The 13013-nt window shown below is 43.8% G+C and overlaps 1 protein-coding gene across 2 annotated transcripts in view; it reads right to left on the bottom strand.

Moving 5' to 3' along the window:
- PDK3 (pyruvate dehydrogenase kinase 3) overlaps positions 1-13013 on the bottom strand; it is a 74298-nt gene continuing 61285 nt past the window's right edge. For both annotated transcript variants that reach the window (XM_038587102.1, XM_038587103.1), the window contains exon 12: positions 1-10592. In XM_038587102.1, coding sequence (XP_038443030.1) covers positions 10562-10592 — 31 coding nt within the window. In that variant the 3' untranslated portion in view covers positions 1-10561. The remainder of the gene's footprint in view (positions 10593-13013) is intronic.

The following is a 13013-nucleotide window of genomic DNA, read 5'->3' as shown; positions in this document are numbered from 1 at the left end:
TGAATCACAACTACTGTTTTATTGTTCGATGACATTGGTACAGAATTGTCCAGGTGCTCCAGGACTAGTTTGGCTATGACACACACCACAGATGGCTCTGCAACTCATGGGGAACATGATCTGAGCCACACACTTCTCTGGTTGTTTTCCCAACCATCACAACAGAACACTTCTCTTCACAGAACGTGAAGCTTCGAATGACCTCAAACCAAAGTCATCCTTCACTCATGGCAGTGTGTACAGCCAGGCCACGGAACAGCACAGAACACAAGGGGGCTGGACTTCACTCTATGAATCACAAGGCAGCTCGTGAACACTGGATACACGCGTGCATTTATCACTGTAACTAAGGTGACAGATGCGCAAAGTGAACCAGGTCAGATCTGGACTTACAGGTACAAAAATCGTAATGAACTTTTATTTCATATAAGTTAATATTCTTCTCTTGTCAAATCAGCTATGGTTCCCAGTGTAGACACTGCTTTTGTGCGTTAGAAGAGTTACGATTAAAAAAAAAAAAAAAGGCCAAGCCAGTAATTTTACATTTCAATGAAGCATCAGCTATGTTCACCATGGTATATTTGATACTGAAAGGACTTCTCTTATTTGGTTTGAGCATTTTTAAAGTATTCACAACTTGGGTTCTAAATCTAGAAAATATTTAAGTTGCAAGCACTTGTGTACTTTCGTGAGGCTGTGAACTTATGGCAACAGATGGTGTGGTGTGTGTATATATACCTGAAGCAGCCATTACAACCTCAAATGACTTTAACACTAAGGAACTCGGCAGAGATTGGGGTTAGCCAGAAGGCTCCAAGGCGGTATGCTCCATTCTGCGAAAACGTGCATCAAGTTGTCCAGGATGGGCTCAGGCGCAAGCCCCGGTTTGGGTCAGAGGGTAGCGTTCGGTTCTAGCACAGTGCAGCCTAAGGGAGCGATCGCTGTAACAATGAGCATGATGGAAGTGGAGGAGGGCCACCAGGACTCGACTCCTCCAACCCTGAAGCCAACTTACATTTTTAAAATAGTACTTTATATTTTCTAGGTCAAGCTTGCCTTGGCTGTCTACCCAGAGTCAAGATACATTTAGGTTGGTCTAGTCTGAGGAATAATTTTATGCAATGCTCTCCCCGGGAAGAGTTATAAAGGCGGCGAGGTAAGAGGGAGCAGATGCATGATCTTGGCAAGGCTCCTCGTGTTTTCCGTTTCACCCAGTGACGCCAGCCACCCAGGCAAACTGCTTCCGGATGGCACTGGGTGGTGAGGCCCCTGATTCGGCCCTGATCCCTCTTCAGTGGCAGGCAGTCTCCAGTGCCCTCAGATCCCCACGGTTACAGGCTTTGGCTGTAATTATTCTAAAGCATTTGTTCTAATTAAACACATCGGAGAGTAACCTCAGCAGTTTTGGAGGTAAAGGCATACGCCAGTTCTTAATATAGTGCCTTTTAAAGTACTGATTGAGGTTTCCCATGGTTGTAACAGTTCAAAGGACAAAAATAAAATGGAATTTAGAAGAAAGGGGTACCATGATGTATTGCAAACGACAATATGAAATCTTACACTCATCCTACCTGTTTTCACAAACTCTTCCAGCTACGCTACGTTTGGCAGGGCTAAATGGTAGAGGCCTTTGACTTCTGATCAGATTGAACTTTTGTCTTCTTAATGTCTGGCACACATGAAGACCCAAAATGGAGTTAGAACTGAATGTTAGGATTCTTTTTCTTTTCTCTCAAAAAGAATCTCAAGATAAGAATAGCTTAAAACATTAAGTAGTTCTGTCAGTAATATGCATTCCATTTTGACCAGTTTGGAAGGCAAAGAGGAACCAAAGAGCTGGGAAACAAGCCCTAAGTGCTGGAGCTGGATGTTTCTTTACTTTGCTAACACACTGCTTACGGTGTATATGCTCTTTGACATTTGTGCTATTCTGGCCCATTCAGAAGTCATGCACAGAATTCCAATTAGCAGGCCACTTTTAGGTGGGCAAAAGTCAAAAGTATTTAATGGAATGTTCTTCTAAATCAAATTTTATTATCCCCCAAAGGATTCAATTCCAATAGAAAACAGAATCTAGTAGAAAACTGGAAAGCCAAGAAGCAAACTTAGCTAACAAAATCAGATTGTAGGGTTTTTTTCTATGGACATCTCAGATTAAGTATGATAGAGGCCTTTGTATACCTGCTAAACTAAGGACATTTAGGTGTCACTTACTATGAAAAGGCCTAACGGACACAGAATCTGAGTAGTGTTAAGGGTAAGCTTCAAGTTTCTTAGGTAATCTTGTGTTCCTGAGATGACAATACTTTTGAAAATCTAGTTCTAGAAATTCAGACAAGAGCTATCAAATCAGAATACACTGTGATACAGTTTTGGGGATTTGTGTGGGGATTCTTATCAAAAGGTTATTCCCTGAGATGTGCAAAGGTGGTGAAAATGTAGTTCTCAGAGTACAAAGAAAATATATAACATATAAAATCATTTTGGTCTCTCTACTTCTCCCTTTAAAGAAATTATTAAAATAAAAAGATTTATCTTAATAGTCTAAGCACTTTATGTTTTATCTTTTCTAAAAAATTTCTTTCAATAAGTATTGAAAGGCCAGGCATGGCAAGATGCTTTCACAACCATTTTCTCTCCTCAGACTTCTCTTCAAAAGATCATTTCTTGAAAGGTACAGAAATAAAAAATATAGTCCTTACGGCTGAAACAAACAGTGGAAGACTGAAATAATTACCTGCATTTTAAAGAATGTGGTCCTAATTCTTCTCTTTTGGAAACCGTAACACGAAAAAGTGAAGCAAACTTAATGGAAACCTAAAGTGATTAGAACTTTTAAAGAATGCAATTGCAATTCTGTACTTTTGGAAAATATGAAAAGCAAATCCAAAATACCTCTCTATGTAAATTAAAGCTCAAGCCATGATATTCGAAATTAAAATGATTTACATAATCTACTATACTATTTTTTTAGTAATTAACCTTCCTGAGACTGATTTTGTTCTCCTTACTGTTTGCTTAACTAAAGTGCTTAATAAAATTTCTACAGAATATATTACCCTCTCCATTGATGAATATTATTTTGAACTACAATCTGACAAAAATCTAACTACATTTAATTATGCTTGATTAATCCAAATGTCAGAGAGATTTATAGAACAGAGAAATATTTTGCAGGTTAAGTTCATACTCTTTTCACTGTGAGCTTCCTGGACCCAGTATTACCACCCATCTACTCAGTTCTCCAACATTTCTAAAAACCCCACAAAAAATATGCCCAACAGTCTACACTGGACCACGGGACTCTAGGCATCAAGCTCTAGTGCTCTCCAGAGCTATGCAGCCTCAATCAAAGGCTCAAAGGCTGAAGTGGCTTCCTGCCAGGAGGCAGGAGACGTACTGCCCCTGGAGAGTCTACAGCACTGGAGGGAACAGGGTGCAGAGCCAGAGAGTCAGCCCGCATCACGGGCTTTGGGCTTACAACGCGCTGTGAGGACACCCGCGCTGCAAGGACGCCCGTGTGTGCTAAGGGGGGGCTCTCCCTTACTGCAGGCCTCTAACTGTATCAGACATTTATTTGGATGCTTTCAGGAGTGAGGCCCCAAGGTGCTATTATTTATATGCAAATAAGACCATTTAAAGGGTGACAAATTGGCCCTACCTCTGGGAAGAATTAAATGCATCCCTCGTCCTCTGGTCCCGGGCCCTACCCTCCACCACAGGGCCAGCAGACACAGTAGGCCTCAACAACTGAAAGTGTCCACCGCAGTTCTGCGGTTCCCACAGAAAGTGTGGAGAGCTACCTGTGTCACAACACAAAGAGCAGCCCTTGTCACAGCCACACGGACCCCAGTGTTGGGATCAAGGGCAATTCGTGTCCCTGCTTTAGAGACTGACAAAAAGGCAGAATGATGGGTTTCTGGAGGCTTCTGTGACTGCTGTCATTTGATTTTCTTCAGTTCTAGGGGTGAACACGGTTAATGCCAACTCGAGGGCATGAGAGAGAAGCCTTCTCGGGCAATCCCTTCCTCTTCCTCTAAAACCAGTGTGGAAGTGGTAATGGGGGTCTCTCCTCTTGACAAGCTGCTATTAAACTCCAGCAGCGTGATGCCCCCCGTTCTAAGTGCATTTACATAATGATTTCTGAAGTCCTAAAACGAGCCCCGGAACCTGTTGTCATTGCATTTTGGTTATGAGCAAAGAGCAGCACACACCGTTCAGTGAGGGTGGAGAGTAAAGGCTGACTCCTCTCACCGGACCGCGGTGCCCCCCACCCCGCCCGGGGCTCTACCTGCCTAGAGGCGCCCTCGGCCCTGGGCAGGGCCCCCCGCAGAGCTGCACCCGCAACCAGGCACCGCAGCCGGGCTCTCCCAACGCACAGCAACAGATCGAAAAGTGAAAAGAACTCCAGGATCGCTAACACTTCGTCATCTAAGGAACACATCTGTCCGTGACCAAAACATTTACAAGGCTTGAGGCCCCCCCAACATGCCCCATGTCTCGCCTTCTTTATTTTTCTCTACTGTATTGATCTGCTCCACTTTCTCTCCCCACTTGCTAGAAATGTCCCTCGTTCTAGGTCTTGTCTGTTTCGTCTACAAGAGCGGCCGAGAGGCAGGGCCTTCTGTTCGCCTGGTCCCCGCCGCGCACCCAGCACCCAGCACCCAGCGCCCAGCACGGCGGCCGGCACACCGCACACGCTCGGTGTTCACAAGGAGGAACGGACGCGACCCTCCGCCTGCCACTTGCGTTTCATTCCATCCTGACACATGGGCGCGGGTTCGGCTCTACACGTGACACCAGGACAGACCCAGGGCAAGCACCTGGCTTTCGGGGGAGGCACTGGGTGGTGGAGGTCGGTACCGAGAGCAAGGCTGACACTGACGCTCCTAGATCGTTACGCTGGGCTCCGGAGGTGGGGAGAGTGGGCCCCCGGGGAACATGCTGGCCACCGAGGAAAGGAGACGTCAACCCTCCGAACGGCCGCAATACCCCCCGCGCCCCTCCCCCCCGTCCACCTGTAATTGCCCCCTGGAAACATGAACTCGGGTGCCTCTCAAGCTGGCCCCAGGCCTACACACCATGTCACAGTATACTCGTGAAACTAATCCTGATGAGGCCTTCGCTCCTCTCCATTTCTCAGTGAACCAAATTTTAAAATGGGCTGAAACGAAAAGGCAGGTAAGAAAAGCTGTGTCACATCAAGCTCCCGGTACCCTCAGCAAGACCGCTGGACCAGCAACCTGTTAGCTACCTCTGCCGAGAACTCCGATTCTGTGCTCGTCTGAAATACTCTATCATGTTGAATTAACTAATTAATAATTGTCGGTGGCTGATAAGTGCTTAAGTTCATTATGATGTCCCCTCTTTTCAAACCAGAAGGTACTGATAGCTCTAATCAATGGAACGGGAACCCGAGTTAAAAGTTATCTTTCCACAGAGAACAACAAACAAAAATCCTGTATTGATTAAGTTATTAATGGTCCTCTCCCGCTAGCGATATTGGTTCCTTCTGTTTGCTTTCATACAGATTAGGACCATGAAGGACATTATCTTCAAAGTCAATGTTTATGCACCTGGACCACTGGGAAAGATGGAAGAACAAATGTATGTTTATCTAAGTGCTCCTGCCCTTCAACACACACATCCAAAAAGTGAAAAAGAAGCGGTCTATTAGGAGACTAATAAAAGCCACCACCCCATACCAAGGGCTCCAGGGGGAGTGTCGGACAGATCCGACAACACTGGAGACTAATCAGAGGAGGATTCTCGCATTTGCCAAACAGACCACAGTTGCCAGGCAGTTCAGGAAAGGTTTCCAGAGGACTCTACCAACCATCTCCTAGCCCGGAGAAGCAAGGGCCGCTGGCAGGCAGGAGAAGCCCAGCGCACGCGGTGCGGGCTCATTTCCACAACCAAGCCTGCCGGGGGGAGGAGGTGAGAGCTCAGGGGCTGCATCTGTGTGCGGAGCAAAGAGGAACTCAGGGGCCAGCCACACAAGCCGCCTGCAGAGCTCCAGCAGCCAGCGGAAGTACAAACCATCCACACTCCTGCTAGGGCGACACCTAGTGGAAACAGGGAAACTCAAGGGGAATCCCTTTCCCCCAGTGAGACCCGGCGGCACCCCCCCACCCCCTGCTGGGGCAGAGGATTCAGTAGCACCCCCTGGAAGGCACTCAGAGACCCAATGTCCCAGGGGGGCTGTGCTTCACTCCTTCTTCCCCTACATCCAGCCAGTGGACTGCAAAACAAAAACAGGCGCCACCGTTACAAGCCATCAAATGTCTAGCCTTCTAGTTCAAGTGCTAAGGTGGCCATTCAAACACTTCTCGCTTGAGAAAAAAGGAGTCAAAGGAGGATTTCTCCACTCTTCCTGGGCAGCTAGCGCTGGTCCCACACAAAGACAAATAAGATGCAGGATAACCCATCATGATCCTTGGGCAACAATCAAAGGGCAGAACAACCCAGAGGAAAGGAACAAAAGAAGCGTAGGATAGCTAATTACACTCTGGAAACAGAATGATTTCAGAAACCACAAAAACTGTAGACAACACAGATCAGCCTTCCAAGAAATGAAACAAGGAGTCAAAGAGGACAACATAATGAAAGAAAAATGCTGGCAGAGCTAAGAAAAGAAGCAGATCAAAAATAAAACTGTAACTGAAGTGAAACTCACAGTGCGAGCATCTAGGCCTACCATCCACATGGCAGAAGGCTGAGTTAGTGAAACAGGAGGATCAGACCTGAGGGGGTGAAAATTCACAGCATCAGGAAAGATAAGGGACGAAAGCACTAAAAGGAAAGATCATGCGAAAGACGGATTACACAGAAAAGGCCAAGAGACAACTGTCGATTCTGACACGGACTCGAATGAAGTCATGAATTTCAAGGATAAACAAGAGACCCCGAGTACCCCGTACGAACAAGTAGGTCGTCTACAAAAGGTGCAGAACAACCTGTCTGGACTCCGGCCTCTCAGCACCACCAGACACTGGAAGACAATAAAGTGATGCATCCAAAGCATCAAGGATGGAAGGATGTGATCTGAGAATCTGACAGGCAGCCAAGTTACTGTTTGTAAGGAATGGCAACAGAAGTGTATTTGTAAATATGCAAGGAAATCCAACTGGAGCTGTACTCCAGGCCACCAAAGGATAGAAGCAAGTATCGAACGTGGAGTCTTTGTATGAAAGGGCTGGCAGTGAACACGGAGTTAAATGAAACATAGAATTAAGTCTAAATAACTCTAGTAATTACCTACAGCTATACCCTCTAAGTTGCCTGTCTTTCTAGGTAAGAGCTGCCAAATCCATTTGATTATCTCCTCCAACTAACTATCCCAAAATGAAAACACACAAAAGAAAACCTCTCCTGAATGCAATTCTCTTGCACTATAGACACATTTTGGTTTGTATCTTACCTTTGAGGGTTAAGGCATTCAAGAAATTCCTCAAAAGAGATAATGCTGGTTACCTGGTGCATCGCTGAGAGCATGGGCCTAGAAACTACTCACTCTGGTTCTTCCCTTCACTTCGGCAGACCAATGAACTGCTTGAGAACACTTAGGAGGAACAGAGTAACACCTGCATGGTCCGCCTCACGGCACTCAAAAGGATCAAAATGGGATGCTTAATGTGAAGGTTCTTTGGCGTCTATAAGCAAGGCTATAAAATTGTCTCACTTGACTGGATGGAAAGAACCCACTATATTGAAGAGCCAAAATCAGACACCCAGAGACAAAAAACAAACAAACAGACGGCTCTCCTGTGGGTCCATCCCTACTTCTTTCCTTTCATTTCTCTATGCTTTAGTCATTTCTCAGCACTATAAAAAGGAGATTCAATATTTCCACAGTTCCTGACCTGAAATGTTTCACATTTGGAAACAAAAATAGCTTAAGAACTAGAAAGTTGTTGCCCACCACCCAAAGTAAATGTCAATTTTCATTTATTGGTTCAACTAATATTTATTAAGCCCTTACTATGTCCCAAGAACCATGCCAAAGAGTAGATGTAGTCCCCCAATACTAAAAATTGAGTTAATGAGAGGGAAACACAGAAGAGATGGGAGAACTAATTGGATTCAGCTAGAAAAGGGTCAATGTCTATTTATTTTACAACCTCTAGGTAGCAATTTGACCATTTGCTTCAACAAACCCAACAAACAGCCAGAAAGATGCACCTGGGTTCAGAGAACCATGTACAAGAAGCACAAAGGAATGCCTGAGCCACTAAGCTGTGAGCATGTAAGATGTTCCCGCAGCTCTTCTTACGGTTGCTGTGGGAGCAAAGTTCAACTCTTGATGCGGAAAGCAGAAGGGAGAGCCAAGACTACTGGGGTCAGATGGATAGGAATGATCCAGAAAGTCCATTAGTAAAAGGACTACCAAAGAAGTCATTAAGACACTGAAAGAAATCTTTACTTTTAAAGAAGACCTGTAAAGGGAAGAATGTAATAGGATTTTTCTACACCCTATTTTTTTCTTCAACACTTACATGGAGCTTGTGGTGAGGACCTAATAATCTCAACCACATAATAACACATTGCCAGAATGAGGCAGGAGGGGACCGGTCCTGAACCTGTGGCTTCCTTCCTCCCATGGTATTTTATACTTGAAAGTATAAAGGCGGGGCACTTGGGTGGCTCAGGGTTGAGCGTCTGCCTTTGGCTCAGGATGTGATCCCAGGGTCCTGGGATCAAGTCCCACATTGGGCTCCCCCCACAGGGAGTCTGCTTCTCCCTTGGCCTGTGTCTCTGCCTCTCTGTGTCTCTCATGAATATATAAATTCTTTAAAAAAAGAAAGTATAAAGGTATATGGTTAGAAATGGAGGCCTAGTAAGATAATGATACACTCTCTAACGTCGGTAAGAAAGCCAGGGACTTCAAATGGAAAGGGTCATTATTTTTACATGAGGAAGCAATCATATGCAACAGCCCCATTCTTGAGAATGGGCCTCAGGCCTCATGCCCGCAGGCTTCCATGTGGACCATCCCATCACCCCTCTCTCAGAAGTCCATCAATCTTTCTCTTCTCTGATGGATTATACAAGTTCTCTGATGAGATCCTTCTAAGGATAGAAGAGATGAGACCTTTCTAAAGATCAGGGGAACTACCACGAGCTCAGGTAACATAATGAAATGAAACAAAATCAGGCTCAGCAGAACGAGGAGAAACAGCTGCCTCCCCCCCCACCTGCCTCCACAAGCTGGTGAGAGGACAACTCTTCCTGGAGATCCCCACGGAGTCCACGACAAGGGCAACCGCACTGCTGCCACCATGGCCCTGAAGCGGTGTGTGTGTGTGGGGGAGGGACACTCTACAAGCCACAACTTTCCCACCAGTGAACTCAATACTTAAAAATTGGATGGAAGCATTCATATGGGCGTCAAAAGAAGGCAGAAGCCAAAGTAGATGATATGAAAAATTACAGTGAAGAGAAACACATTCTGTGGAGCAACAGAAACTGCCTTTAATCTGGATTCTTGGAAGGCTTCCACTGCTGAGGGTAAACACAACCCCGCTTTTCTCTTTCCTCACCCCGAGTCCTCCACCCAGGCCAGCTTTCAGCAGCAAAGTAAAGGAATCTGAGAATCAAATAGACAATTCTAAAACTGGCCAAAATTCACGAAAATGACAATTATGAAGACCTAGGGCATTTCTCAAAATAAACCAGAAAGACTTCTTCCCTTCAGCAGCAGATCTGACAACCAGCAAAGTGCATCACCCAGGGACTTGCAATTCCTCAGAAAACTACAAAGGGATAGAATCTCATAAGTCGACTGGCAAAATTTTTACATAGCATAAAAACTCCACTTCCCGCTTCTCACAAACTCGATCACGACCAGAAGTTTTTCACTTAAGATCTTTGAAACCAAGCAGGTAAGTGAGACATTCCAAGACAACTTTTGGAACGCTTTAATTGACAGAATGGAAGTACACAAGTGAATTTCAAAATAAAATCGATGCATCAAAGAGTAAGAGCTAATGTGAGAGTGGCCGCACTTAGACCAGATGGAAGAACGCAGAGGTTGAAATCGCAGAGGGAGGGAGGACGCATGAGAGAGGAAGGGCCCCAGGACTGAATTATTGAGACACGCTCTGCCAGTGTCTTCAACATCCAGACTACCCAGGCCTTAGTCGGTGGTTTGGAAACACATGGTGTTTGGTCACAAAGAGTAGCAGTGGACACTGGCTGTATCTGGAATGCGGAAGGAGCTTAGGATCCCGGGGAGAATATAAACACTCAACTCTAGGACAATAAGGAGGGAGCTAGTAGGACACCAGAGTGCTAATGGGGCTCTGTGCTCTCTTACGACAGGCGCCAACCAAACCACAGCAACGTATATGAAACATGATTCAAGTTACTACTTTAGTGAAGATCTGGAGCAGCTACAGGAAAGTTTCCGTGGAAAAGATCCAGCTCATATAGAGAAAGTACACATTCAAGCACTGGAGTAACTATAGTGCCTTGCTCAAAGTTGGTGGAGGAAAGGAGTTCTCTCTGGTTGACTTGCAGAAGATAATCTTTCTTCACAGAGAGGACAGAAGTGTTCATTTCTCTAGAAAGTTCTATTGGTCTTGATCTTGTCCCTACAAAGAAAATAACAGGAATATCCATAGTGAGTTTGAGTACAATCTTCTCTATTTAACCAAGATTTACTCAGAGCATTTAGTTACAGTGATAATTCAAAAAGGTTTACCTTGTCTCAGAATTATTCTCTATGATTACTACAGAAGAAGAATTACCATTTAATTACTTATACATACTTTTAAAAAAGATTTGAGAGAGAGAGAGAGAGAGAGAGAGAGTGCACACGAGTGTGGAGGGGGGAAGGGCAGAGGGAGAGGGAGAAGCAGGCTCCCCACTGAGCAGGGAGCCTGAAGCGGGGCTCAATCCCAGGGACTTGGGTATCACCACCTGAGCCGAAGGCAGCCATTTAACCAACTGGGCCACTCAGGCGTCCCGTTATACATACTTCAAAACAGTTCATTGTTCTCAGGTAAAAAGCTGATTAGAAATGAGGAATGAAAGCTAATGGATACAGGGTTTCTTTTTGAGATGGTACAAACATTCTAAAATTAGACAGTGGTGAGGGTCACACACTCTGAATACACTAAAACTGTACACTTTAAGAGGGTGAATTTTATGGGGTATGTGAATTATATCCCAATAAAGCTGTTCTTAAAAATCTGATTAGATTGTGATGAGCACCACGTGATGTGTGAAAGTGTTGAATCACTATACCATACACTTGAAATTAATATCATACAGCATGTTTTAAACGGAATTAAAATAAAAACTTTAAAAGGGATCCCTGGGTGGCTCAGCAGTTTGGCACCTGCCCCTTCGGCCCAGGGCATGGTCCTGAAGTCCCAGGATCGAGTCCCGCATTGGGCTCCCTGCCTGGAGCCTGCTTCTCCCTCTGCCTGTGTCTCTGCCTCTCTCTCTCTCTCTGTGTGTGTGTGTGTGTCTCTCTCATGAATAAATAAATAAAATATTTTTAAAAAAACTTTAAAAAGCCAAAAAAAAGAAAAATCTGATTAGAAAATAAATTTTTGTAGAATTTCTCATTCACCTAGTGAACTTACCATAGCTATACTTTCCCAAGATCGCCACCAATTATCCTATTTGTATATTTAACAATTTTAATCATCAGGCTAACCATTTTCCAATTTTAAATACTGCTTTCTGCTAAAACTTGTTTGTCTAATAATATATTAGAAATCGACTCATAATTAATTAGGTATACAACCTGCTAAACTATTTAGAGTCTTAAAATCACATTTAATATAAGATTCAATTAAAGCGATCTTTTACAGTCCAAACAGACCATATTATTTCTAAAGACTGCTTCTGTACTACCCAAATAACTTCTTCAATCTGAGCAATAGCTTGAATTGGTCACATTGATGCCCAATATGTTACCTGACTGACATACAGACTGAAAATGAAATCAAAGGAAATTGATCCAACTGTTTCAAGATGACTTAGCTTAATCTTGGCCAGGGATGGTATGCATATGTATGTATACACACCCATGTGTACGCTTGCACTCACGTGCACAAACCAAACTCCTCTAAATTTTATCTTTGAGATGAATGACTAGTTCAGCAATACTATAGAGAGGTCCATCATGATGCTTCCGTAGAGAAAAGAAATCAATATAGATAAGTTTTATATTATTTATCAGAAAAGACCAATGCTACTATAATGGTCAAAATCACAAAGCTATATCCACTGTATTTGCGTACAAATACTTTTCTGTTGCATTACGTTAATAATCAAGGTTTTCAAGATCAGAAGAAATATACACAATTAAAATGTATTTGGGTGAAACACTATAATGTTAAAATCAAACTGAAAATATCAATATTAACTTATGACTTAAAAATATACATTGTGTAGTTCTGTCCAGAAAAGCGGACTAGAAAAGGTACAACGTACACTCTCAATTTCCAGATTAGGGTCTCTAAAACCTGTCAGAGGCAAGTAGGACTTCTTGAGGAAAATAGTTGATTCTAGGATGGAGGCAGGGAAGATATAAGATGTTTCTTATATTGTGCTCTGGACCATGATATCATCTTGGGCCAGAAAAAGCTTTCAAAGATCCGTGGGGTTTTAGCAAAGGAACACAGAGGATCTGACGTGAAATTAGTTACCAATGGCCAATGGTGTGCCAATTTAATCATCCAAATGCTGGCTGCTACATGCAGTAACATGGATGAACCTCACAGAAATCCAGACACGAAAAGAGTACATACTACATGTTCCTTTGAAGTTTAAGAAGAGCTAGAGTTAGTTTTAAGGATGGGTGACAGAGTCAGAATAATGGCTCCTTGGGGGATGGTAAAGGGAGAAGAGTCTGATTAGGAAGAGGCCTTTTCAGGTGCTGGAAATATAGATGCAAAAATGTGTCAAGCCATATACTGAAGACTTTATATTCGTGTGTGGGTACGTTCTAATTGAAATCTATTGGAGGAAAGTCAAAACTATCCATAATAATGCTCAAA

The sequence above is a fragment of the Canis lupus genome, chromosome X (genome assembly GCF_011100685.1).
Source record: "Canis lupus familiaris isolate Mischka breed German Shepherd chromosome X, alternate assembly UU_Cfam_GSD_1.0, whole genome shotgun sequence".
Classification (NCBI taxonomy): Eukaryota; Metazoa; Chordata; class Mammalia; order Carnivora; family Canidae; genus Canis; species Canis lupus.
The sequence above is the reverse complement of the archived record's forward strand: the minus strand, read 5'-3'. Positions and strand labels throughout refer to the sequence as shown.